General features: G+C 45.4%; 1 protein-coding gene across 1 annotated transcript in view; it reads left to right on the forward strand.

Moving 5' to 3' along the window:
- The window catches only part of FRAS1 (Fraser extracellular matrix complex subunit 1), a 122859-nt gene that overhangs the window by 70033 nt on the left and 25215 nt on the right, over positions 1–27611 (forward strand). The window contains exons 28-46 of the mRNA XM_075709391.1: positions 1672–1825; positions 5617–5795; positions 8743–8859; positions 12539–12653; positions 13147–13284; positions 14100–14132; positions 14871–15002; positions 16017–16142; positions 16945–17192; positions 18677–18825; positions 19270–19432; positions 20185–20320; positions 21383–21579; positions 21985–22138; positions 23246–23509; positions 23625–23813; positions 24216–24335; positions 24771–24950; positions 27019–27143. Coding sequence (XP_075565506.1) covers positions 1672–1825; positions 5617–5795; positions 8743–8859; positions 12539–12653; positions 13147–13284; positions 14100–14132; positions 14871–15002; positions 16017–16142; positions 16945–17192; positions 18677–18825; positions 19270–19432; positions 20185–20320; positions 21383–21579; positions 21985–22138; positions 23246–23509; positions 23625–23813; positions 24216–24335; positions 24771–24950; positions 27019–27143 — 2919 coding nt within the window. The remainder of the gene's footprint in view (positions 1–1671; positions 1826–5616; positions 5796–8742; positions 8860–12538; positions 12654–13146; positions 13285–14099; positions 14133–14870; positions 15003–16016; positions 16143–16944; positions 17193–18676; positions 18826–19269; positions 19433–20184; positions 20321–21382; positions 21580–21984; positions 22139–23245; positions 23510–23624; positions 23814–24215; positions 24336–24770; positions 24951–27018; positions 27144–27611) is intronic.

Raw genomic sequence — 27611 nt, forward strand, 5'->3', positions numbered from 1 at the left:
ATAATGGCAAGGTTCTCTTGGCTGGCACAGGGTCTGGTTTTCTTCTTCGCTGTTCTTTAAAAAAATAAAGCAACCGTTGTGCTGGGAAACTCTTGACCTGACACAGTCTAAGATCATGCGGCATTTAAAAATTAACACTGTGCAAGAGAAGTGTGGTACAAATTAAATGCGTGAAAGTTGCTCAGCAGACATGTCGGAGTAGAGACGGGAAATCATCCTTTAATGTGATTCTTTTTCACAAACTTCTTTTTAGCTCTCTCTGCTGTCTCTGTTGCAGATTCTAATGAGTCGTTTATCAGTTTTGGGGTGACACATGATTATGTGGAGTAGTAAATGAGGAGGAAGATGATCACTTACACGGAGCAGTCAGGGTTATGACTGATTATGCAGTTCACCACAGCCAGTTTCAAGGTGAATCTGCAGAAATCAAGAAGAGGAGTCATGTTGACAGCAACTGGGCTTATAAGAACGAACCATGGCACAGAAGAGGGCACGGGGATTTTGGTGGCTTGTCCAGCAAAGCATGAGCTAATAAAGTAATTTAGAGCCAAAAAAAGGCTAATATAATCCTTGAATGCCAGAGTAGTGTTACTGAAGTATATGAAAATGGTAGTGAAGCCATTACTGCATCCAGTCCTCACATCCACATTTCAAGAATCTTGAATGAATTTTGGATAAATATTCATTTGGAAAAAAAGCTGCAGGAATAATTTGAAGGTTAGAAAACCCACCAGGTAGCAAAAGACTTCGATGGATGCTCAGGCAGACTTCAGTTTTACAAAAGTGGTTAAGAGGTGACTTGGCCATGGGTGTAAGTCCCCACACGGAGAGAAGATACTTGATGTCAGAGTCTTCCTACGAGTCTGTTCTAACTTAGCAAAAAAAGTGATGTGGATTTGGTGCAGTAGTTACGAAGTGAAATTTGCGTATCTAATTTCTGAATGTTAAACTGCTTCTGTTCAGGCAAAGGATGGAAAACTGACATAGTTCATGTTTCTGCCAAAATTCATCATTAGCATTTGCATACTCTTAAGTTCAGTTTTCTCCCATCTTGTAGGAAAACATGACGTTGATCTTGAACCTCATGTTCAAGTTTGCTCGTGGAGAGGTGATAACAGTTATACATGGTTGTAAAGATAGTGGAGGTGCTATAGAGACATACTTTTGAATAGGTGTGAAGCTGTTGTTCTGTAAGTACCCTTGAAAGGTGTGTATTTTTACAAATAAAATGAAGAGATGCAAGAGAAAATAAGGATCCAATCAAACTAGTGTAGTAGACTGGATACTTCTTTTCAGATGTTGATGGCAGTGAATATTCCACTGTGCCATGGAGATAAATTCTGTCAAGACACGTCAAAAGTCAAGCAGAGAGAGAATGAGGATGGTGGTAAAAGACAAAATTACGGAGGGAGACTGAGGACAAGAAGGTTTGGGGTCAGCGACAGGAAATTAGCAACGTTGGAGGACAAGGTCAGTTCTACAGGGTGAGAATTGGGCCGAGGGATATAGGTGAAGGATGCACAACCATTTCTTGAAGCAGACAACCAGGGCTGAACGCATAAGAAATTCCAAAATACCTTGCTTGATAATTTTCACTTGAAAATCTGTTTCTATCAGTGCACCGTTGTTGACGTTCAGTTAAGCCTTTTTCTGCTGTCCCCCTGCATGCAGAATAGCGGAAGCCCTCAGCTGGTGACAAATTCCTTGGTCTGGGTGCCCCAGGGAGGCATGCTACAGATCTCCAAGACAATTCTGCACGCCAAGCTACCCGGTGCCCGTGACTCTGAGATAACGTACACCATCACCAAGGACCAGCCAAGACACGGTAAATATCTTTGGAGTTTTCTTGTCAAAACCCAGCTTTTCACCCCACACACCCGAAGGTGTCCGTCCGCTAAATAAAAGTGCAAGGCTCTGGTTACTTCTGGGGGAAGGGGCGTTCTTCACAGACCTGCGGGAATGTGATTCTTCCATGGTATTGTGCCCACAACAAATAGCATTTGAGGGAATGTTTCCTTATAATACTGTGCTGAATAAGTGCTGCTAACCTCATCTTTTTCCAATTCAAATGGGCATACAAAGTAACGAAGCACTGTTCTGCCTAGTAATCTGAACTTCTGCAACTGTCTTTCTCTAGTGGTAGTTAAATTCTGGTGGATTTACAGCCTTGTGAGAGCAGAATCTTACTCACTGCCAGAAGATAATATTCTACAATGAATGTCTGGTTTAAGAGCAGCATACCTCTAGAAACTGCTGAGCAAAAGTTTACCAGGAAGAATTAGAGAACTCCCTAAATTCCACTATATTTGATTTAATTTCTACTAATGGGTTATTGACTCAAACAGAAATTGGTGACCTTTGCATCCATATGTAATTCTTATCTCCAAATTCCTTTTGAGAGGCTCCGATCTCGTGTCTCAGAGTAATGGCTTTCACAAGCAACCCCCTGCGTAGGACTGCAGCTTATAGAATATCTTCTGGACCCAGGCCAAGGAGGTACTGGGATTTGTGGCTGAGATACAAACTGAGAGAAACTGGAAGGAAAAGAGAAGACATCGTATGTGGAGGGAAAGGAAATATGGACAGAAAAGAAAAATGTTATTTTCCTGCTCAGCATCACCATTTTCTTCACTAGAACCATGTCTTTAAATAATATATTTTGCACTTCTGTGAAATGGTATCATTGCCTTTAATTTGCTGAGCTGGATAAAATTAGAGGATCCTTTTGGCAACATCAGTGCTGGTTTTTTGCCTTTTGCGGTAAGCATAGGCTGGTTTCCATAATAGCTGCTGGTACCTGATGGAAACATAGATTATGTTATTTTTGCAGTTTAGAAGAGAAGTAATTAATTTGTATTCCCTCTTTAGTTTTCTGCAGTTGAAGGACTGTCTTCATTTTTAATAAGCATTTACATGGAAACAAGAATTTTTCCCTGAGGAGCATGTCTCCTGCTGCCTAGCCCTAACCAAAATTTATAATCCCGTGTTTGTATCACCATAATTATCTCTACTGTAATTACTTGCAGTAACACAAATGGGTTTGTAGCTGCAGGTGAGGAATAAGCAGTAAAAATCAATGAACTTCAAAATTTTATCTAAAATACTATTTCACCGAAAGGGAGGAAGAAATAAGACAGAGAAATGTAGAAAATGTGTCCTTAATCAAGGAGGGCTTATCTGCCTATCTTATTATTTGAGTAATGGAAAACATGTTCATACCTCTGGAAAATATCTCATTTGATTTTTAGATGGGAAAGAAAACCACGGTAGAATTACCTACTACATTGCTGTAGCACAAGTGCGCAGACCAAGAAGGCTTCTTAGCCTTTATTTCAAGACTCTGAAACCACACAAAAGGGCTATAATTAGGGAAGAAGGATCTCTGTCCAGATCTCCTCCTTTTGCAGGGCTTGATGTGGTTCTGCAATTGGGCACCGGAGAGTAGTTGGTCTTTCTAAGGACCTCTTTATGCTGGACCTCCTGGTTGCTCCCTGGAAATAGAACCAGTGTCTTCCCTGGCTCTCCTCCCAGCACACAGGATGCCTCAACACAGCTCTGTTACATGGAAAAAATACTCAATTCTATATGAGTAGGTGTTGTTACACCCTAAGCTGCTCCATGTGACATACATTCTTAGAGGATGAAATTTCTAAAGCCAGTGAAAAGTGATACAAGCGTGCACTCTTCTTAAAATGAGAGACCACGGTGCCTGAATCCTCTAGACGGCTCTGGAAATTGCAGCTGTATAGTCTCTATATATTTCAATGAATTGCCTGAGTGTGCACAAGTTCTACGTTCATGTGTGTAACCTATCAACAGGTGCTTTTCTATTTAAAAAAAAAAAAAAATGTGGCAAATGATATGTTAATCCTAAACTATATGAGTAAACATCACCGAGTTGTTCCTTCTGATCACGTTAAATATTAATTTATAACTAGACACATAGACATGCATCTTGCTTAAAGCAGCTGTATGTTCTAATTGTTTCTTCTCTTACTTTGGGAGGGATAAACAACTTGCAGGCCCTAACTCCTTTGGGTGTGTGATTAGCATCTTTAGAAATCACACGAAAGATTACGGTGGAGAACTCGCGTGAGCAAAAGCATACGATTGGGAATGTAATTAGGGCACTGATAAGGGAATATTAGCATAGAGTTTGATGAGAAAATGGAAGTGTGGTATTTCAGCTTGCTGAATTATTTTTTTATTACTCCAACTGTTTGAGGGTGGTTTTGGGAAATGAACTGGGAGAGCTTATATGGGTGTTTTGCATAACAGAATGATTAATGCTGTAAGGAGAGCTGAAGTGATTTATAATATATGTGGCTCCTGAATCGGTAGCCATGAGGGATACTTTCAAAGACTGGTAGAAAAGCACAATATACAACTAATGAGTTATTTAAAGAGCAGCTAAATTCTATATAGTCAAGAATAGTAAAGACAGGGCAAACATATAATTTTTCACAGATTATACGTTAACTCCAAAAAAAAAAAAGTAAATTACATTGTAAAATAGAAAAATGTGCTGTTTGTTTCGATACTGTAGCTCTTTGTCAGTTTTTAATTTCATTTATGTGCGTGGTTAGGAAAAATGTTCACCGTCAATGAAATTGATGACCAAGGTTTTGATCGTCACCTTCTCTTGGTGGGTAGCACTTGGGTCTTTGAGTAATTTTACTAGAATGATGTTTTTGCATTAAAGTCTGTTGAACATTAATAGTGACATCGAAATCCAACCCTTGCAGGCGTCTGTGAGGAAAGCTGGTAACCGGTGGGACATGCCCGCATCCTGCTCTTCTCTGTCATACCTGCAATGAAGTCAGTGATGTTTCAGTCCAGCTGAGAATCTATTTCTAATACAAAAATCACAAATAAGCTGGATGTTAGAGATATAAAAGCTACATACTCTTTGGAGTAAGAGCTACAAACCAGGGCATACAGACTTTTTATACAGCCTATGATGCAGAGCTCCTTTACTATATCTGTTCAAGAGCTCTTTTTCAGTTGAAGATTTCTGTTCGGAGAAGTCGGTTGAGTACACTTTTTGGCATATTAAGTACCCAAAAGAGCTAGAAAAGAGCTGACCTTGAAAAAATTAGTATGCTGTATTCTGATACGTAAGTTGTACCCTTGAGGGGAAGATGGATAGTCTGCTGCAATGCTTTTTAACCCCAATTGTGTCTCACACCTCTCCTGTCCCTTCACAGGAGCTCCAGAAAGTGAGGCATGTCCTTTGCGTCTGTTTTTCTGTTCATTTTATCAAACAGGCACATTTCAGGGTTGAAATGGGCTGGTCAGTGGGCAGAATGGCATTTGGGGGTTTAAAGTTGCAAATCCTGTTCTTTGCTTGACCGTGTATTTCTTCTGTGTACTTGCACAAGTTACTTGATCTGCCCTTTGCCAAAACAGGAGATAAAATTTCCTTATGTCGGTGGGATGTTGCAAGGTCCATTAGTGGCTTTTAGGAGCTCTACTGCCATTTCTGTTCATCACACTAGATGGAAAAAAACTAAGACTGGGTGGAAATTTGTCTTGGATGCTCATTAGTTGGTGGAAAGGCATCTATTCCTCCTTGTTTTCTCACAAGTTGTGTCCTGTCATCTTTGCTTCTCCCAGGTGAAGTGGTGCTTCTGGTCCCAATGCCAGCAGACGGCCCAGCAGACTCATGGCAGCTTTTGCCTGATGGAAGAGCAGCCTCACCTACAACCTCTTTTACCCAGCAGGACATCAACGAAGGCATTGTGTGGTACAGGCACTCTGGATCTGAAGTAGAGAGTGACTCCTTCCAATTCCAGGTACTCCTCCTCGTATTCACGGGGGCCTCACACAGCATTTTTCTGGCATTTTTCTCTGAGATTACTCAGTCTGCCATTCCCTGTATCTTGTGACCCAAGGCTTTAATAAATACACATACATGAATACATGCGTGCACACACAAATACGTATGTAAATATATATTTGTATTTACATACAGACTGATGTGTATATAGGTGCGTGTTGCTTGCCTGTAGATCAGTATGCATGTGCTTATGTGTCACGGTGGAAGCAACCCATCACTGTATTTGTTGGAGACTCTTACGCACAAGAGAGCTTTTGCTGCATGTGGATCCCCAGGTTTTAATCCGTGGCAGTGGATCCAGCAAGCCAGCCAGCTACCCACAGTGTTGAGCTGCACGCAGTGGCATTAACCTTCTGGATGTCAAATCACAGGCCATATTGCAAATCTGGAGAAAATTGTCTTTCAAGTACCATCTAACATTTAAGCTATTAAGCTAATAGCTGGCCCGATTTTCGGTAGAACAATTCCATCTCAGGGAGGAAAGGGTTTTGTAGAAAAGCAATGACGTTGTCCTTGTGCCTGCTAGCTTGTCTAAGCAGGAAAGCTCTCTGAGATCAAGAGTCCCCAGAGCGAATGGGCAAACAGATCTGCACTTAGAACTTCCACAGGATGAAACTAGCAGGCTTGTAACATCCCATCAGCATGACAGTGTGTCCAGAGACTGATTCTTGCTGGGACAGCGATCCCTTCTCCACTGGCCTATGGGGTAGGATTGTCCCTTGGGGACACCCTACTGATGTGCTTGGGGTTGGTTTTGGGGAAGAATAGGAACAGGAACTGGGTTTTGCCTGGCAATCCTTAGAAGAGGTAACAGAGAGGGTAACTCACACCCTTCTTGTAACCCGCTGCCTCCTTTCCCTCACCCTTCTTTGAGATGAGGCTGGTCCCAGGGGACAAGGGAAAAGTGGGAATGTGGGTCCAGATAGCCACGGCTTTGGCTGTTCTAGAGATCCTCCATCTGGGTGCCGAATCTGCATGAGGAGACCCATACAGAGGTCCTCTGGCCCACGCCCTCCTAGGGCATGCCTGCGATCCAGACCTCTGTGAAAGAACTTCCCTGTGCCAGGTGTGTTACTGCAGCTCACATCCTGGCAGTTCTGGTGCCCCGTTTGCAGGTCAGACAGCACGTTTGACCCCTTGGTACTGCGTGGCAAGTACATTGCCCTCTCATAAAACCTGTAATGTTTACTCCAAGTGCCAAGTGTTCCGAGTGCCTTTTTTTAAATTGTTTTGCAAGTCCCAAAACCAAGCAACCCTCCTACTTTCTGCAGTCCCTAAGCTAATAATTTAATTTTTGCTACAGAGTAGTTCTTGCAAACAGGCAAAAAGGTACAAATACTCCCCAGCAGATGTAATACTAAAATAAATCCCACCTCCCCACAGGTTTAACGGCCATAAAATTCCTCAGACAGGTCCTTGCTGTTTGCTTGGAAGGTTTAACAGCCTCCCATAATGCTAAGCCTACGTGAACACTTGCATGCAGTATTTGTTACATCTGGTTTACAAGTCAGAAGCTATTACTGTAGCACCGGAGAGGCAATTAAGGTAATTTCTAAAGTAATTAACATAAGTGATAATGAGGAATTTGTGAGCGTCAATGTTGAACAAGCTAATCTTTAGCTTAATTGCTATATTCCTCTTATAGACTATGCATTTTGCATGAGTTAAATGTTTGGTTTTAGTATCTTGGAGCAGTAGCAATAATTGTGTGGAGAGCCCTACTGAGAAAAGAAGCCGCGATGGCCTGGGTCACATCAGGAGACCATAACACGTCTGTCTGAGTCTTGAACTGTGGATTGGGGCATCTCAGAAAGGGCCAACATGTTGTTTTTCATCAATATTTTAGCAATTACCATTCAGATGACAGCAACTCAGAGCAGGTCCAGCAAATGGCTAAAATAAGTTTATTTATTTCAGCAGAGCATGCATTTTTATGCATTTTGTTGAAATTAAGCTTGCGCTGAGGTCGGTTCTTGCTCACAAAGTGCTCTATTGAGTTCAAGTGCGGACTTCCATCCCTGCTGAAAGATAAAGCCGTAACTGAGTCTAACAAAGAGGGCTGTATTTCTTTGGGTGCTTGCCTTACCTCAGGATTGCTGTGAACATTTGCAGGCTTATCTCTAGGGGATGGTTTTGGTCCTCTGCATTTTCACAAATTTAATATTATTTGCTTTATATGTCATTACTGCAGGTTTGCTATTATGAGTTAGATACAGATGACTCAACTTTGGTTTTATAGTGGCGTATGGAAAATTTTTATGGGTCTCTGTAAAACACGAGCGCAGCCTGTCTTGGAAGATGTTGGGATCACAGGGAGTCACTGCCAAGGCAGTGCCGTTATTAAAAGGCCGGTTATTTTCACCTTGTCAGCACAACTGGGGGTCGTTCTGAGGGTGGGAGGAAGGTTTAAAAACCCATTATTTTTTCTGTTCTTGTGATGAAAAGTTCCACTAAGCCATACAGACAGCTGGAGTAAAATTCAGCAAAACTATGGCAGTGACTGGGGGAAGCAGGAATGAACAGCAGGTAGGGAATTGACAAGCAGCTATCTTACTAAATGTTAATAAAAAGTAAACCATTTCTAGATTGTACAGGCAGTAGTGGAGAAACTGGTTGCTATTTAAAAACCTTAGTTCCTATCAACTGCCATTCATGTATGCCAAATTGACAAGACAAAATTGATGGGAGCGATGTCTGGCTGAGCCATGCAGTGCTGGATTTTATAGCTAATTACACACCACAAAATTCAATAGTGCCATAAAATATGTTTTACTGAGGGGTGCCTCACAACCTGCGAGTCCCAGAGCAGGAGGAGAGGAGGGGGAAAGTATGAAGCTGGTCTAGGAATGCAGTGGTGTCCTCTATCAGGTATCCATCCATTCGTGTGATCTTTTCCTTCCCAGGTGTCCAGCTCTGCCGGTCCACAAACCAGCTTGGAAAGCCACGTCTTCAACGTTGCTGTTCTCCCACAGACACCCAGAGCACCTCAGCTTTCCCTCGGCTCCTCTTTGCACATGGCTGTAAGTGTGAACCGGCACCGCTGCCTGGTGGTTTCTGTATTCCCGCTCTCCTTGCAGCAGCACGCAGCGACCAGAGCCTCGCATAGAGCAGTAACCACCGAGTGTTGATTCCCGTACTTGCTCTTATCTGTGCTATTGTGCTTGATTCAAAGACTGAACTAAATCTACGGAACAGGGTAGATGCACCAGATAGACAGCAGGAGTAGAAATGGGAAAAAAAAAGACAGGTTAGAAGAGTAAATGAGGCGGGGGAGGGGGGGAGAAAATGCCCGTAAAAAGTTGAAAAACTGAGTATTAAAAGTGATGAATGCAGAGACTGGAAAGGGGAGAGAGCGAGAGAGAGAGAAGAAAAAAATGTGTTTAACGTCTTTTTATGGAATTCTTGCCCTTTCCTGAGAAGCCACTAGGAACGGCAAGAGTGAAAAACTGTGCGTTAGAGAGACTGTAATGAATAGATCTTGCCAGTAATTCCACTGTAAACTTTATCAGAACTGTAGCCCACCCACATTGGAAAGCTTTCATCCATCATTCTGACATCAGGAATACAGACTATACTGTACGTGGAAAACATTGAGACAAGCCCATTATATCTGCATCTGTGGAACTGAATTACCTTTTCTTGCAGCATCAACTCTGGGAATGACCATTTTGATAAGAGTGGTCGCTCTAATGTAGTTATTTCCCTGATAGTGTTAATGGAAAAGATGACCTCGAAGATGACCAACTTTAGTTGGTTTTGTGAGCTCTCCAACTTTGGTGCATGCCATCTCCACGTGTTCCTGTCACGTATGTGGGTGAAGTCCAGCTCTCCTCTCTACTTCTCCTGCTCTCTCCTGTTCCTTGATTCTGTAAGGGGGGATCCCGTGTGGATGAGCTAGAGGGGAGCTTCGGGGCTCTGCACCCCGGTCGCCCATTGGGACCCACAGAGAGCCAGGACCCTCAAGGCAGGGGGGGTGATTTAGACATCACCTTGGCCTCATAGCTTTGTGGGGCTTTCAGAGGAGAACCAGGATCGTAATCCACTGAGCAGCAGTCCTGAGCTGAGTGAGACAGGACAGGCTGTGATGAGAAAGCAGAGATGAGGGCTTGCAAGAAACATGAATGGAGCTGAGGCCAACCCTTCAGGCAGGAGCTGCCTGCAGGAACGGGGAGAGCTGGGCCTACAAACTTGAACGTAGCGTGCAGTCATCTTCGGCGTTACTCATTCCTGGTGATTTATTTTAGAGCGTGTGAGGTGCCAGCAGCATGCTCAGCATGATCAAACAGAAATCCTCTGCCCTTGGGTGCTCCCTGACAGACAAAAGCGCACTGAGAGGCCCATGCGGTGCAGGAGAGAAGATGCGGCAGACATCCCGGGGGCAATGGGTCCTCAGGAGGAGCTTCTAAGGGGAGGCGAGGGATTTCCAACCCAGCACAGCCTGCCAGGCATGGGACCAGGAAAGGCCCCGGGAAGCACTTAGGAGAGGGATTAGTGAAAAGTCCATGACACAATGGCCTTGTCAAGGGTTTAAAATAGTGGTGACCTTTCACGGGCAATAATAAAACATGCTCAGACTGCTACTTGGAGCAATAGCCAGCAATGTATCTTTCTGCTCTTGACTTTTTGTTGTTGTCATTATTGACAAAATTGATGGGAGCGATGTCTGGCTGAGCCATGCAGTGCTGGATTTTATAGCTAATTACACACCACAAAATTCAATAGTGCCATAAAATACGTTTTACTGAGGGGCGCCTCACAACCTGCAAGTCCTACCTTTGGGAGAGACAAATAGGCCTTGGAGGCAACTATGAAGCAACCATAACCTTAAATCTTCTCATCATAAAATTGCACTTCCTTGCATCAACGTGATTGAGCTCTGTTCATCTGTCTTCAAACTCCTTCAGAATTAGACTGGCTTCTCGGCTGAAGAGCAAACACAAAATGTTACGTTTTTCCCATGCCTCTAGTCTTGTCTTTGAGTGTCCTACTGAGAAAGGTCAGAGAAAGTTTGGTGCCTCTTTGGCGGTTAAACTGGACATAACGTCTATAGTTTGTTCTTCAGTCGAGATACCTGCTTCCCCCATATTGGTAAAAGGAGCCTGAGCTTCGCTCCAGCTGAATGCAAACTGAGAGTGGGTTTGTGAAGGAGAGAGAATTTTGTGAGTATATAGAGGTGCTCCTCCCTTCCCTTCCCAAAGTGGCTGTAAGAAAGGGACACCACTGTTAATTTTAAGCCTGCCCTTTTTATGCAGAGCTGTATGTAGCGGTGCTGATAACACAAATACACTTTGTGGCTTTTGCTTCCCGTTAGGTAGGTGACACTTTTGCACCTAAGAAGGACTGACAAGGTTTTATTTACCGCTTCACAACAGCCAAAGAGTCTTTCATAGGCTGTGGTTTCTCTTCTGGTGTGTTTGGGTGAAAAACACCGGGGAGACACAAACCGGGGGTTCGGTGGCAGTTGTGGTGCACCAAGCTGTTGTCAGGAAACCTCGCCCTGCCGGTGTGCAGGCCAGCGTCCAGGCTGTGGCCCGAGGCCAGCAGAATGGGACAGATGCGTAACCAGCACGATTCAGTGCGCTGCACTTGATGTGGCTCGTGGAAACCTGTAATTTGTAGCTGAACCTGATAGTTTTATGTTCCAAAGCAGATGAATTAATTGCCTGTATCTTTAATTTAGCTTGTTCCCTCTGTATTTTGTTCGTGATTATGAAATGAGCTAGATGTTTTTCATATCCAGCTGAACTATTTAATTCAGTGACTTCTAGCTGTTAATTCTGCAGGATTAAGGTTCACGAACACATGCAAGTTAACTGCTTTTGCGCACTTAAGTCTGTTCATGCAGCACCGTAATTCCTGTAACACACTGCCTGCCTTTGGCTGACGATGATCTTGTAATGGAAGGATCAGAACATTTTTAAACAGATTTAAAACAAAAGGGAAAGCTTTAGTTCCTCTATATTCCAATGGAATTGGCCGAGTCATTTTCAGGATTTCTTTTAAGAGCAAATCCAGTCCAGCCACATCGGACTATACCAGAAAACTACGTAGGCAATGAATTATGTCTTCATACAGGGAGTTTTTGATCAAATTAGATTTTCCTTTATCTCTTCGTAGTTGCTGTAGGACAAAAAAGAATCTCCTCTACCTGTGAGCGTGGCGGTCATGCATCTGCAGGGGACAGAGTGCACTAAAAACACTGCCACTTTCCTGGACAGCCTGAAAGTGAGGATAAGCTCATAGTTTTGTGAAGGAGGAGGTGTTTGTCTCTTTTTCATAGGTTTATAAGCCCCTTCTGATTCTCCTGAAAGAACTTAACAGAGGTGGACCTGCACAGAGCTCTCTTCTGTTGAGCATGATAGTGCCCAGCTTCTGTGTTAGGCATTTGGTTTGGTTTACAGATGAGCTGAAAGTGAGTTTAGGTGGCCTGGAGGACTCTAGCAAATTTTACTCATTATCAAGCTTTACTGTCCTCTGTAATCTCCTCCCAAATAGTCCCTGTTCTGTACAAGTTTGAGAGACTTGGTAAAGGTTCAGCCCATCCATCCCTTGTCAGTTTTAGGTCTAAGAACTAGGCCTTTAAATTCAAAGACTCTCTTAGATTTAACTATAGCGAAGCAAATTCTCTTTCAATGCATTTTTGGGTGAATCTCCCCATGTCTCTGGCCTTGATGCTCATGGTCTAATGTGTTTATTGAGGTGCTGGAGGACCGTGTGACAGTGATTGAGCCCCATCACCTCTCCTTTGTAGACCCGGAGATTCCCAGTGAGAAAATCCTGTTCAACGTGACTGTCCCTCTCCTTCCTGGCCAAGGCAAGTGTACCTATTCAGAACACGGCAGCTTGCTGCTGTATTAATTGCCATGCTTTCCGAGCACATCTAATTTTTCCCTCGGAGTATCGTTCTGTGGAGGCATTTGTTAACCTGTTCAGCCTCCTTCGTTAGCTTTCAAACACCTTGTTTCTTAACCTGATTTCTTTGGCCTGTTTAGGAGTAAGCCACGGAGCTCAGACAGTTTTCTTACTTTTGTCTGGAATATATTAAATGTTGTACCCCATGGCTTTCTGCTTTCCACCTCTCTAGTGAGAGGTATTTGAAGAAATGACTAAGTGAGGAATTTCTGTTTAATTTCTCATGTCCCAAGAATCCATCCTTGATGCAGTTCCAGCCATCTGCCTCATTCAGGAACCACTGAAGATGTAAAAAGAAGTGCCTGGGGAGAGAAAACGAAGCTGTGGCCTTCGGTATCTTGGTTTAAAAATAAAATTGATTCCTCCTGTTAATACTGAGCTCTCTGTCTCCGTAGGTATCGTGGAGCATAGGGACAGGCCTCTCTCCCCAGTCAGGTATTTCACCCAAGCAGATATAAACCATGGCAAGATTGCTTATCGTCCGCCGACTGCAGCTCCTCACCTGAGAGAGATCATTGCGTTCTCCTTTGCGGGTAAGGAACTGGATGTTCTTCGTAGTGCCGTGTCAGATTGGTAGAGGTAGCTGGACTGCTGGTCTTCCTCCAGTCCTTCAATGACTTCATGGTTACATCCATACTCGCGAGGGCATGAGGCTCGAACGACGCAAGGGAAGTAGGAATCTGCCTTGGAGGAGTGTACCAAGAGTTCATCCGTTTCTTGCCACTTCAAGAAGATTTTCCCCTGTGGTTTGGTATAACAACATTCAGTGAATTAGGGGGATGTGGCAGTGTTCAGTGCAGCATGTAGCACTGCCAACGCTTGTGCTGCATGCTGTGCTGGGCAAACTGCTGATCTGCTGCTGTGTGGTTGGGAACTGTTGCCCCTCCCATGCTTGAGATCTTTGCTGCATTGGGGGGTTCTTGAGATTGAGACTAGAATTGATGAACTGAATCAATTTAGCCAGGATATTAGAAGATTTCTACCATCAGAGGAGAAACAGTGTGGAACAGGAGGTAGAGGGGCAAAAATAGGACAAACTTCAAGCATGTTTGACCAGTTGATGCGCAGGATTGTGTGCTGAAGTGATGATACGTGGTAGGTGCAGTTCTGTGCATCGCCATGCCTTCCACTGACGTCAAGAAGAGTTTCACGGTTCAGAGGAGGGAGTAGCACGTTCTCTCTCGTTACCTGGAGAGAAGACAAGGAAAGAGTGCTTTTCTTGGTGAGGAAAGACTCCAGTCTGGTTGAATGTTAGCGCTTGCTTTCTCCAAAAGTTGTTCAAATCCCCATCAGTATGTGCTTTCCTGTCCTGACCGCAATTACTCTGTGCTTGTGTTTGTCCTGTCAGGTCTCCCAGAGTCAGTGAACTTCCGATTCACAGGTATGTGAACCATTTGCTCTTTCCTGGCCAAAGCAGTTTTTATCCTTGTGCCCTTCATGTTGCCTGTTACTCCTTGGCCTTTTCTCTGCTGCAAGCACACCTATGGGCACTCAGTAGGAATTTCTGGAAATGCACACGCCCGGGGAATATTAATTCATCTGTGTCCCAACAGTGTTTTATAGAAGCTAAGCTGCACCTCAGTAGAGACATCTTTTTCCAGTAGTTGCCTAGAATCTGTCCTAAAAGCCTGATTCATTCCTGTTTTTCCCCAGTGTGAACAAGGACATCAGAGTTTTACTCTGCTTTTTTTTTAATATAGCATGGAACCATTTCCACAATTAAATTGCTATTGCATAAGCTGCTTGCTCGTTTAACGTATCTTTCCCTTTCCATGTGCTTTCTAGCACACGTATGCAAAGTGATCCACCAGCAAGGAGAAGTCCATGTTGTGACTTACGAGCGCACCTGATAGATGTATGGAAGATAGTATGTACACATGCACACACACACTCTTTTACAAGTTACGTTTGCCTTGCTAGGAGTAGAGTTAGGGGCCAAGATAAATACTCTCGGCAGGTGTGAATTGTGCGTGTATGTCCATAGGCGAAGGTGTAGATTGGCAAGGTAGGAGAGGAGTCAGCGATGTGGGGTGGTGATTTTGTGCAGAAAGGTAAATTTCCCAGGCGAGTCCTTGAAAACACATCCCTACACTCAGGTGTGGTTTTTGTCTGTGTCTAGTGTCTGATGGAGAACACACAACCCCGGAGATGGTGTTCGTCATTCATTTGCTCTCTGCGGAGCAGCAGCCTCCGGTCTTCCAGATCACAGCTCCGTTCCTGGAGGTCAGCCAGGGGGGCAAAGCCACCATTGGTGAGTAGGGTGGAAGGGATGGGGTGCGGAGCTCAGCCTGAGGCATGGTTTTTATTGCCAGGAGGCCACGTGGATGGAGCAGGCGAGAGTTTTGGTCTCGCTCACCTCTGTCCATTTAGCTAAGGAGCCGTGCTTGCACAGGTGTAGCACCAACCACTGAGGAAACTGCAGTGGTGCCTCAGGAAAGTGCCTGGGGATATAGAATCACAGAATGCTTTGGGTTGGAAGGGACCTTTAGAACTCATCCAGCCCAACCCCCCTGCAGCGAGCAGGGACAGCTTTAACCAGAGCAGGGTGCTCAGAGCCCCGTCCAACCTGGCCTGGGATGGTTCCAGGGATGGGGCCTCCACCGCCTCTCTGGGCAACCTGTGCCAGTGCTTCACCACCCTCACTGTAAAAAATGTCTTCCTTATATCCAGTCTAAATCTATTCTTCTTTAGTTTAAATCCATTACTCCTTGTCCTGTCACAACAGGCCTTGCTAAAAAGATACGGCAGTACTCCTCCGGCGTATGGCAGGTCCGTCCATTCGCCGAGGCAGGGGAGAGCAGGATCGGGGACCTGCTGCTGCTCCTCTGCTTTTTCCCTCTGAGGCTGCTCTGCAATTGCTGAACTATTGGTTAGTGGTGTGATCTGGTACACTGGGTTGTTTAGGATAAGCCGCTTTCAGCTTGTGTCAGGAGGTTCTCTGGGGTTTTTGTAGATACCCCCCTGCCACATGAACATGTGCACATCTCTCATAAGCAGAGGGTTTGCATAGCTGTCATTTGTGAGCCATACTAGCCAATAAGTTCTCTGATACAACTTCTGATCTGAGCATCATCAGGGGACTAATTATTTCCATGAAACCAGCAAGCTCTTGGGCTAGGGCAGCTCCAGAATTACTGTCCTTTTCACGTGCTGACTGAATTACAGTTTTTTGACTCCATTCTCAAGAGCACATCACAAAACCTAAGGGATATTCCTAGTGTAGTGTCTGAGGATGCTGAAGCCATGCTCTTTTTCCCCGGCATAGGGATCCAGTTAGCCGTGAGCGACACAGATACGGCTCCTGAGGGTCTTTTCTTTGAGCTGGTGAAACCTCCCCATCATGGCATTGTGCTCAAGTACAGCGCAGGTGTGCAGGAGCGCATGAGAGCAGGTGAGTTGAGCAGACATCTTCCTCAGCACAGGAGAGGACTCAGCGTGTGCCTGTGCACCTCGCTAGTTTAGTTGACCAGGAGGAGACAGATGCTTCTGGCAGATAAGGCTGCATCCACAAGTTGGTGGATTTTCTGCCTGAAAGCGTGTGACTGCAGGAGAGAGTGGATGAAAGATATTTTCCCCTTTGTTTGTTTAGTTCCTGGCTGAGTCAGCACGTTTCCTGTACCAGGTATGCGTGGGCTAGTTGACAGTCACTCTGTTGTGATAACTGTAAACCAGCTGCTAATCAAAAAGGATGTTTTGTTTTACATGGTGAGTTTTGTCTGAAGTAATTTAGCGAAGGAAAGTAGTGAACACTTGTACTGAAGTCCATGTAAGCCTGTTGTGATCCAGCAGTCAGAAGCTCCTGTGGAGTTCTCCTGTTGATTTTAGTGGCGGTAGTTTTCAGCGTGTGATCAGATGAACAAATATTATCTGTAGGGGAGTAGTGGAAGCAGAAGACGCGGAGAGGGAAGCCTTATCTAGCTATGACAGGCATGAGCTTACAAAGCAGCTGGGAAGAAAGGAGGATCTGTGTACTTCCAGAGAATCTGAAGGGTCACTGTGTCTTTGAAACTGTGAAGGTTACAGCTTTTCCCCTGCCCTACATATGTACTAGCTCCTTAATGAATGTCTTCATAACTCACATCCCTGTAAGGACGGTATTAAATGCCGGTTTAGTACACGATGAAGTCTGTTGCTAAATTGGGTTGGTGCTCTGAACAGACTCTTTCTGACTTGCGCGTTTTCTTTTTGGGAAGGTGACGCCTTCACCTACGAGGACGTCACTCGAAATGCTCTGCAGTACGTGCATGATGGTTCAGCAGCAGCAGAGGACAGCATGGAAATCTCTGTCACCGACGGTGTCACCACAGTGACCACGGTGCTGAGGGTGGAAGTGTCCCGGCTGGATAACAACGGTCCGCAGCTGGCCCCGGGCTGCTTGTTGGCAATCACCGTGGCTAGTAAAAGCTCTGTGACTCTCTCTCGATTGCACCTCGCTTACACTGTAAGCTTTCATCTATTTCTAAACCCAGCGAATGCTGCCAGCCTCCCTTTCCTTATCCCCCCACAGGCTCTTTGCCACACGCACCTCTCTGCCGTCAGTGTGGATTCTTGGTAGAGAGCTCGAGTTTTGACTGTGTCCTGACTGCTGCTGCCAAAAAGGGGATAATAGACTCTTTCATCCAACGGGGTTTTAAGGATATCCCTGTTGGACTGTAACAGAGGTGAACTGCCATGCTAAACATGAGAACTGAGTTAATCCCAGATTGTTGTATCAAACAGACTTGCTAATAAAGCACATGGATTTGCTAAGTGATAATCCCTTGAAAATTTCATCCCCGTCACCCCCCTTCCAAAATTGTCTGGTTCTTTTTCCGAACGTATTTGAAGGGGGGAGGTTTAAGCAACCCAAGATGCTGCACTCCTTGGTAGCTTGGAGTTGGTCCCAGAGGTTGTGTGTTGTACGAGAGTTATCCTGCTGGTGAAATTCAGAAGAAAGGTGTTTTTACTCCTTGCAGATGATTCAGCAGCAAATGCACTAGCAGCGGATTTCAGGTACGCAGATACGCTCCCCTTAGGGAGGAGGGAGGAGAGATGGCAGTGCACATGTGAGGCTGGAGAGACCTACGGTGGTGGCTGTCAGAGATGATTAGGGAGCTGCGGGGGATGAGGTAGGATAAGGCGGCAGATGAATGTTTTTTCCAAGGGATCAGTCTGGATACAAGTCTGGGGTCTGTCATGTTCTCCTCTTAAGGAGGGAGGCTGACAAGGGAGCTGTTCAGGATTAATCTGAGTAAGAGAACAGTTAGGGAAAAGAGGATTTCATTCCTGACCCGTATGCTGAGGATATGATGATTTCTGCTTTGGGTCTTATCTTTCAAGCAACCAACAAAAACTTTGAGAAGAAAGATGACATCCGAGTTGTGATATCATAGAGGAGGTCGTACTAATGTAGTTAAAAGGAGCCAAAATCAGCTTTTAGTCTAATGTGCATCTGGCTTTTGCAGCATTGCTCCACATTAACCTTTGTTTTACTAAGAACTGAACTTAGCTCTGTGTCTCTGTCTGAAGCACTGGTGGGTGACTCCCTCTGCCAGCTGTCAGCTAAATTTTGGCTCACTTTATCTGGAGTCAGGAGGAGCATATTACATAAATTGTCCAGTCCAATACAAGCGTAATGTAATTTGAAAACAAAAATATCAGGTTTATATCTGGGAGATCGTGTTGATGTGATACAAGGACACAAAGAAAACCTCTCTGACCTGAGAGAAAATGAAAATACATTTTGTGGTAGATTCCGAGAATGTCAACCCGATTCACTCTCTTCTCATCAATAGAGCTTCATTTAATATTCATCAGCTGTGGGTCTGACCCAGCTAGCTTCATATATTCCCCTATAAAACATTTTATTCCTCCTTTCATTTTTAGTGGAGGGAAAAAAAAGCTACTCTTGTCTTGTTTTGATTTGGTTTGCTTCTTCACGTTTAGGACAACAATTCTCCTGACTCAGAGATAAGAATCCAGTTAATATCTCTGCCTGCATATGGCACCCTCTTACGGATGTCTGGCTCTCATGATGAAGAACTTTCCAAGGTTTATAATTTCACCATGGAAGACATCAACAACCAGAGGATCAGGTATCAAAGAGCTATTCTCCTTCAAGCCGTGCCAGTTAAAAGCTCAGTGGGCTTTCCACAAGGATCTGGGCTGTATTATGTTAGTACAATGTGTCAAAGATATTTTTTTCCTATCTTGGCTCTTTTATTCTATGAGATTATAAATGAGAGCATTTCCTGTGTGCGGAATTAGGTGTTTATGCATGTCTGAAATGCCAGTAGTTGGTGTAGCTTCAAATTATGGGAATTTTTTATGTGTCTGCAATGTCATGGTGATACTTTAGGTAGGTAACACCTAAAATGGTGTTTAAGCGAACTCAGGGAATGAACGTGAAGGAGGATTGGGAACTGAAATACCACTTCTCTTTCAAGAGGTGTGCATTTACCTCTAAATACAGGGATGAGATGTATTTGCCTGACTGTCAGTGAGACTCCCTGACCCAGCTTGTGTTCTGACTTTCACAGCTACTCCACCACGTTTGAGACCAGCAATCAGCCAGTTACAGACATCTTCCACTTCACTGTTTTTGATGCTGATAACAACCGGCTTGACAGACAGATGTTCACCATCACTATCACGTCTGCCCAGACAATGCCGTCGCTCATTGCTTTTGCTGACCATATCACTGTAAGTGGCTACCCAGGATACTAGGAATGGTGAGAATGTCTTAGATGGGAGGAATTGAACAGCTTTTGTGGACTGCGGGGAAATCGCTGAAGAAACACGGTGTTGCACATGCAATCCTGTGAGTGCAAAGGGTTAACAAATCACTTGGAGGCCAGAGGAGGCTGATAGTACAGCTGCATCCCTGAACCTCATCTGCTTACATCTGTTCTAGTCAGGAGCTGGGTTCTCCCTGGGGTGTCCTGTTGGTATCAGTGGAACAAGTCTGACTTACCCCTGTTTAATATTTCGTCCCTCATTTCACCAGCTCGTGTGTAAAAGATGCGCAGAAGACAAGTCTGAAAACATCTGGTGCTTTGGACTGATACACAGCATTTCAGACTCCTTATCAAAGCCTTTTGAAGTCAACTTCTCCTTTCCAGCTTTGCATTCCCCCTCCCTTGCCTTCAAAAGGCTCCCCTCAACCAGAAATGCAGATCTCGCCTTCCAAGAGGTCAGCGTGACTCTGCCAGTTCTCTTCCTGCCCTGCTAAAGCACTCACAGGCATCTCTTGGGGGCCAGGCAAGCTTTGCTCTTCTCATCCCACCTCACCTCCCAGCTGTTTTCATACTTAACAGATCTAGGGGAGGATGGAGCAGGACTTCAGAGACCGGGCAAGCCTCTTCCATAGAGGCAGACTTGTTCAGTAACAATTCCTGTCTTGCTGCGTGTTGTGCGCGTTGACGGTAGATTTGTCATACGCTTTTGCTTTCCAGGTGGATGAGGGGGGCCGAGTCCCACTGCTGGCTCGTCACCACTTAGCTGCTGATTATGATACTGCTGCCAGGGAAGACCTGAGGGTCACAGTTATCACTCTCCCGATGTATGGCTACATTGAAAACACTAAGACAGGTAAACTGCTTGGCTATCTCTTCTTCCTCCTGGCTGATGAAAGGGGGCATAGGAATTGCCATGCTGGAGCACATTCTAATCTGTCTCACCGCAGTCCCTCAGTGCAGTGCTGGTTGGCATCAGTGGATCGTAAGGAGCTCATAAGATCGGCGTTACGAGATAAACTGTCTCTGGGGAGCATTTCCTCCTAATTCTCCTTTGTTGGAGACTGGTCTGTGTTGTGAGACTGGGGCGTTAAGAGCCTTTTCAAGCCCATGTGTTGTATTTTCATCACGCTTTTTTTTGGCTGTCCTTGGCACACAGAACAAACTTTGCTAAATTCCTCTAAATGTCCCAGCAAGCTTTAAGGCTGAGAGAGCTGTGGCAGAGCATGGCTGCTAACGTTCTCTTATCTCATTGTATTATCAAGAAAAGGTAGGATTTATACCATATTGTCCAAAGATGTTCATCCAGGAGACTTGTCTGCTTAATCCTGTGTGCGGTCCTAACAGGAGTGGCATATATCATTTTACTTAAATCAAAACTTGTATCACCATGGGTTGCCCAGTAGTGGCTTGTTACGAGAGTGATTGCCTTTACTCTGGAGAGCACAGGTTGCTGACCATTACACATCATCCCTCCTGATTGTGTCCTACGAATAAACTCCAGTCTGTGCCATTTTGGTAATGGTGAGCCTCTCTCCTTGAACAGGCAGCGGCTGGTTGATTTTCTTGGGTGTGAGACTTAGTTTTGCAAGGTGAAGCTTGATCTAGAGATCGTGTTGAGGCCAGATGGCACATTAGCCGTTGTCTCATCTCTGAAGAAAGCCTAAGTAATTCTGGGACGTGGGATGCTTGTAGTACGCATAAAACTGCAGCTTCCCTAATGCCTACTCTAATGCAGCACTAATGCAGCAGATGTTGCTTTCTACGAAGGTCGCAAGATGTGTGAAAGCCATGTTGTAGGAATGAACATCCTTCCGCACCCTTCACAATGCGCCATTCTTCTCCTAATCCTGCTGCTTTTATTTTTAGTTCATCAGTGAATTGAACATCCTTTCACTAGCGGTATTCTGGTTTGCAGGTGAGAATTTTGGCCCGCAGAGTGAGTCTGCTGTGACCGCGGACACATCCTTTTCCCTTCAAGATGTCCTGGAGAACAGTATTTACTACTTCCAGAGCGTCCATGAAAGCATCGAGCCAACAAGTGATGTTTTCAGCTTTTACGTGAGCGATGGCTTCAGCCAGTCTGAGGTGCAGAGCATTAACATCACAATTCAGGTACGCCTGTGCTCACTGGCTGCCAGAGCCCTCTCCTTTCACACAGACACGTGACTTCTAAAGTGCAAGCTTTGCTCACTCCTTTTTAATAGGTGGGAAGGGGATTAAAGGGAGTTTCCTTCCTCCTATCTGTTTCCTTCCCCTAGTACAGGCACATAATTCGCCTGCGATGCCAGGGAACAGTTGTGCATTGCAGCCTCTTCCCCAGGGCTTGTTTCTCTGGTGTCTCCTCCCTCTTAGAAGCAACCATGACGCTGGATAGATTTGCAGAGACTGGTGTAGCCCATTAATGGATATCAGCACCAGTACTCTCATGTGGTAGCTTGTATTTCCTTCAGGTGGGCAGCGGTCTTTTCCCCTTGGCCATTTCCCTTTTTTGACTGTCTGCCTTCGGGACCTGTGCAGCGGCAGAACGATGAGCCCCCAGAGATGGTGCTGGAGCCCGTCAGAGTGCGTGAGGGCTCAGGCGTGGTCGTTACCAACGCCTCCCTCAACCTGCAGGACTTGGACACCCAGAGCAGTGAGCTTGTCATCGTGGTTACCAAAACTCCTGAACATGGTAAGTCCTGACAAGCTGGGGGAGTGAGAGAAGGTCTGTGTGCGTCTGTGTCTGTGTGTTTTTTTTATCTCTGCATGCATAATAGCCCCTGATCTGAGAGAGAAGCCTGGCACATTTGTATAAAGCACATTCAGTCAGTGTTTGCACCAGCAGCCACAGAGGGATCATGCTTCAGAACAGACCTATTCTTTGAGAGCTGTCCCTCGCTATTGGTGGGAGAGGGGACAGGGGGACTGCATGCATTTCCCTGGGAAGTTCCCTTTTGTGTTACCCCATTTCCTATTGCGGGGTTCAGTTCCAAAGAGCTGAGCAACTAGGATCTATCTGCAGTGATAAAGCAAGGCAGGGTGTCAGGTGAATACTAGCGTCATGTTAAATTAGGGAGAGCTGTCCACTCTTTTTCCATGTATGTCGCCAAATTCTTATCATAGAATCATAGAATGCTTTGGGTGGGAAGGGACCTTTAGAGGTCATCTAACCCACCCCCCTGCAGCGAGCAGGGACAGCTTTAACCAGACCACGTTGCTCAGAGCCCCGTCCAACCTGGCCTGGGATGGTTCCAGGGATGGGGCCTCCACCACCTCTCTGGGCAACCTGTGCCAGTGCTTCACCACCCTCATTGTAAAAAATGTCTTCCTTATATCCAGTCTAAATCTATTCTTCTTTAGTTTAAATCCATTACTCCTTGTCCTGTCACAACAGGCCTTGCTAAAAAGATTCTCCCCATCCTTCCTGTAGGCCCCCTTTAAGCACTGAAAGGCTGCAATAAGGTCTCCTTGCAGCCTTCTCTTCTCCAGGCTGAACACCCCCAACTCCCTCAGCCTGGCCTCATAGGAGAGGGGCTCCAGCCCTCGGATCATTTTGGTGGCCGCCTCTGCACCCGCTCCAACAGCTCCGTGTCCTCCTTGTGCTGAGGGCCCCAGAGCTGGACGCAGTACTCCAGATGAGAGTCAATTCTTAGCAGTTTTGGCAATAAGCAGATAACTGCCTGCAGTTTTTCCAGTAAGGCTGTGTCCACCTCTGTGCATCCCGCTGAGAGCTGGCACACACACAGTCCCCAGCAGGCTGTCTTCTCCCCGTAATTGTCATCCATCTGTTGTTTGTCAGGTCATCTCCGCAGGAGGCAGACTGCTGCGGAGCCCCCGGAGCATGGACACGTGCTGTCCATGGGCTCGTCCTTCACCTACCAGGACATTTTGGATGAGCTGATCGTGTATACTCAGGGCGGTGCAGCAGCACAGACAGACGAGTTTGGTTTCTCCATCACGGATGGTCTCTACACGCAGACGGGGAGGCTGGAGTTCTTCATGGAGCTGCCGAAGAAGCCGCCACCCACGTTAGCTGTCAACAGGGGCCTGCAGCTCCCAGTTGGTACGGGGAGAGGGAGGAGAATGGTATTGCTTGGTATTGCCATATGGTCCAGTCTAAACCAGTCGCTTAGCTGCATTGCCTGAAGCTGTTTGTGGACTTTCTTTCTCTGGTCCAGGCTCTGCAGCGTACCTCACAGATCAGCACTTGAAGGCAGCAGCTATTTATTCAGACGACGCAACGATTAGATTTGTCATGAAGAGGGATCCCAGCATAGGCCATCTGCAGTTGACCAAAAATGATAATCCAGTCCAGATCTCTGTCGAAGGACCTGTCAAAAGTTTCACCCAGGCTGATATAAATAAAGGTGAGAGTGCTTGATTCTAGATAATCACGGCAAGTAATAGGTAGTCCTGCGAGGAGCAGGGAGTTGGACTCGATGATCCTTATGGGTCCCTTCCAACTTGAGATATTCTGTGATTCTATGATCTTTATGAGAGGAGGAGGATGACTTGAAGCAGGGAAGGGAGAGGGAAAGGAGTAAGATAAGGTCGTTGTGTTAAAGCAGAAACACGTATCGTTAAGCAAGTGTTAAAAAGTCTCTCTCAGCAGGAGAAAAAGAATAAAGAGAAAAAGTAATGAACCCCAAATCCAGGAGCTCTGTCAAGCCCCAAGTCCCTCGGCTTATAGTGCCAGCTTGGTTCCAAGCGAAGCATTAAATGATGCAGCCTGTAATAAATCACCTCTTTTCTCCTGTCCCTCTCTCCAGGGCAAGTGGTGTACAGTCACAAGAAAGGGGATCCTGGTGGAAATTTCGCCTTCACCTTTGATGTGATCGATGCAGATGGCAACAAACTGACGGACCAGGTTTTTTATATTAGTGTATTAGGTAAAAGATAGTGCTGAAGTTATGTTTTCTTTGCTGCAGAGCTGAGGCCTTCATAAATTCCCATCCCACATGTACTGCAAGTTAAGATGTAATTCCTGAGATGCAGTTTTTATTCGCTGTTAATTCAAAGGCCTTTGAAGTTTGGGACGTGGGGAGAGTTCATGGATGTCAGGATTAGTTCTTTGGCTTCTGACAAACTCGCTGAAAAGGTAGAAAAATGCCCCTTAATATCTTCATACTGTCTAGATTGCCTTTAAGACGTTATAAAGTCCCTTTGATTAATGCTGAGGCCCAGAGCACCTGTTTTGGAATTACAGTCTGGGAGGCCTTTGTGTGTGTGTTGTCTTTTGCTTGAGCACAAGTACCCGATTTGAATAACACCAAGGAAAGGAGGGTGACTGTCTCCTACCTCAGCTTTGTGTTTAACCCTTCCAGAGGACAGATTTCCCCCCTCCATCATCACTAACAAAGGGCTGGTCTTGGATGAGAACTCAGCGAAGACGATCACGACCCTCCAGCTCTCTGCCACTGACCAGGACAGTGAGCCGACGCAGCTCCGCTACAAGCTCACCAAGCAGCCACAGCTGGGGCACCTGGAGCATGCGGCCTCCCCAGGTTAGCAGGACGGTATTTTACTCGGTATTTTACTCCGAGCAGCAAAGCACTGGAGGGCTTTTGAGCCCTAAAGATTCGCTGCAGGAAAAATGAGCTTGGAAGCAGCAGCGCAGAATTATGTTTCCTGTTAGAAATCAAATGGTCATTCGCCCAGAGAGTTGGAGAATAGGGTGAGTAGAGGCCAGGCAGCCCGATAATCACAGATGAGGGTTTATTCAGCCTCTGGGTGAGTGGTAACCTTGCCTGGTGGACTTTGTAGATCAGCCCAGCTTGTTGCCATGTGAGTCTCCTCTTTTCACGACCTATTGCTGCATCTGCATGACAGGCAAACCTTCAGCCTTTTCTGTGACCGCATATAGTACAACGCCCAAAAGAATCCACCCCCTAATGTCCGTGGTAATAGAGGCCACCTCGGCGAACAGACAACTTGCTTCCAGTCCCGCTCTTGGCCAGTATGTCCCTTGATCCCTAAACCCCAGCCTCTTTTCCCAGCTGTGCTTTGGAGAGGGGAAGGGAACTAACCGCTGAGTTAGTTTAAAAGGAAGCTATGTTGCGGTGTGACAGATGCACTGGATAATGGCTTCTGCTAGTTCGGAGAGGGGAAAGTGGTCAGTCCTGTGAAACTCAGAAAATAATTACCTGCAAATGTGATCTGAATTTTAGAGTTGCCTTCCATGCCTACTGGCAGTATGAGCGTCCTCCCCCTCTCTGATTGAATTAGTCTAAATCTATGCTGTCATATAACATGCTCTTCTGATTTAGATTATACTCATCTAAAATTGTATTTCTTCTTAGAATTAGATTTCTCATTAACATGAGACTAAAGTGGAAGTATCTGCTGTGTGTTTTCAAGACGCAGACAGTCTCTGTACAGCTCAGTTTTAGCGTGTGGTTTGCCTCATCTTCTCACAGTGTAAGATGTCTTCTGGCAAGCCCGTTGAAAGGGTAGGAATAATGAATGGAAGTTATAATAAGTAAACCCCCTGCTGAGAGAAAATTAAAAACTTGCAATATTTTTGTCTAAACTGCAAACTAAATAGTGAATCTTGTACTTTGGAGACCTGAAAGAGCTGGATTAAGGATTTTACTCCTGTTATTTAAAATGTGATGATTCTGATTTCTGTGCTTTTTCATGTCTCTGCTGGACTGAAAAAGATACAGAGCCACACGCTGTGAAAGAGTTGTTCTCGTGATTTAAATGACCTAAACCTAAGGAGAGAGTACTGGAGCATTCAAAAGAGAACACAAACCTTTAAAGCTAATGAGCTCTGAGGAAACCTTGGCCAATCATCCAGTTCGGGCTCATTTATTTATATCAGATCCTGGTATTATTTGTAGTGTGGTCGATACTTGTCAGCAGCCATTTAACATGATAAACCGGTGGAAAACTTTTTGTCAGGGTTTTTGTTGTTGTTAAGAGCAGTAAAACTGTCAAACGCAGCAGTGAGAGTTAAAGGCTCCAGTGCTTTTTAAAATGCTTGCCAGGTGCTTTTCCATCTCTGTGTCGCACCTAATGACCTGTAAAGATGTCACTGTAAGTTAGTGTTGAAAATGGGGCTTAGCCTGTTCTAAATGCAGGGGTTACAAGGAGGGGAAAAGAGAGCAGAGACTTCAAAGGCATGTTTGAAAACTGCTGTGAGACCAGGAAACCTTTTGCCCGTACTCGGTGATGCCCTGGTTCGATCAGTCCTGCACAGGAGTGAAAATGGAAGTGTTACATCTGCTGGTTTTCTCACAGCTTCTCTGTCGCTCTCTGCCCTGAGAGGCCCAACCCCAACAGGGTGTCCTGGCAGTGTGAGGTGCCATGGTAAAACTGTAAGTCTGGGAAGAAGTCGGTACTTCTTTTTGCAGAAGGGGTGCCACTACGTTAATTTAAAAGTTGTCGAGCGGAGTTTTTAGGAGGCTCCGTGCCAGCTAAATTCTTGGCTCAGCTGAGGTTCGTGGTACAGCCTGAACTGGAGCAGAATAAGCCAAGACTGGGTGCTTATGGCTAGATATATGTAGCTCCCAATATTTTTCCCTGCCTCGCTCTTTGTATTGCACGTTTTCTCCTATTGTTCTTTTTTAGGGACGAGAATTAGTTCTTTCAGCCAGGCAGACTTGGCCTCTCGCAGCATCCAGTACGTCCACACCAGTGACATTGAAAAGCATATGGATGCGTTCACCTTTTCTGTTTCTGATGGAAGGAATGAGGTAAGTCCCAGCATGTTTTTTTTCCTGGGTCAGGCTGGCTATTGATTCTGTAGGATGCGATGGGAGTCAGTTTTCTTCCTGCGTGCTTGCAAGAGACAGTTACACGTAGCAGAGGAAATGAAACAAGCCACGCATGGGCTTGTCGTTTGGCAGTGGTGGGTGCTCTTACTTCCCCTGCTGTGAAAGATCTTTACGTACTACAGGGAAGGGAGCCAGCCCTGTGAAGGGAAGGGGGAGCCACCTGAGATGTAGCCTCGTGAGACTGGTTTACCAAGCTTTCAGTTTCTGGTTTTGATCTGCTTACCAATTGCTCCTGGAGCTCAGCTTTGATCCAGTGCACTGACAACATACCCAGAAGCACAGTTAGACCCTTGAGAAATGTCTCCTTCCTACCGTCTGAAAGGGAAAAATCATAGCTGCAAATAGAAGGAGAGGGACAAAGTAGAAGGGAGGGAAGGAAGGAGGGTG

The sequence above is a fragment of the Pelecanus crispus genome, chromosome 4 (genome assembly GCF_030463565.1).
Source record: "Pelecanus crispus isolate bPelCri1 chromosome 4, bPelCri1.pri, whole genome shotgun sequence".
NCBI classification, from domain to species: Eukaryota; Metazoa; Chordata; class Aves; order Pelecaniformes; family Pelecanidae; genus Pelecanus; species Pelecanus crispus.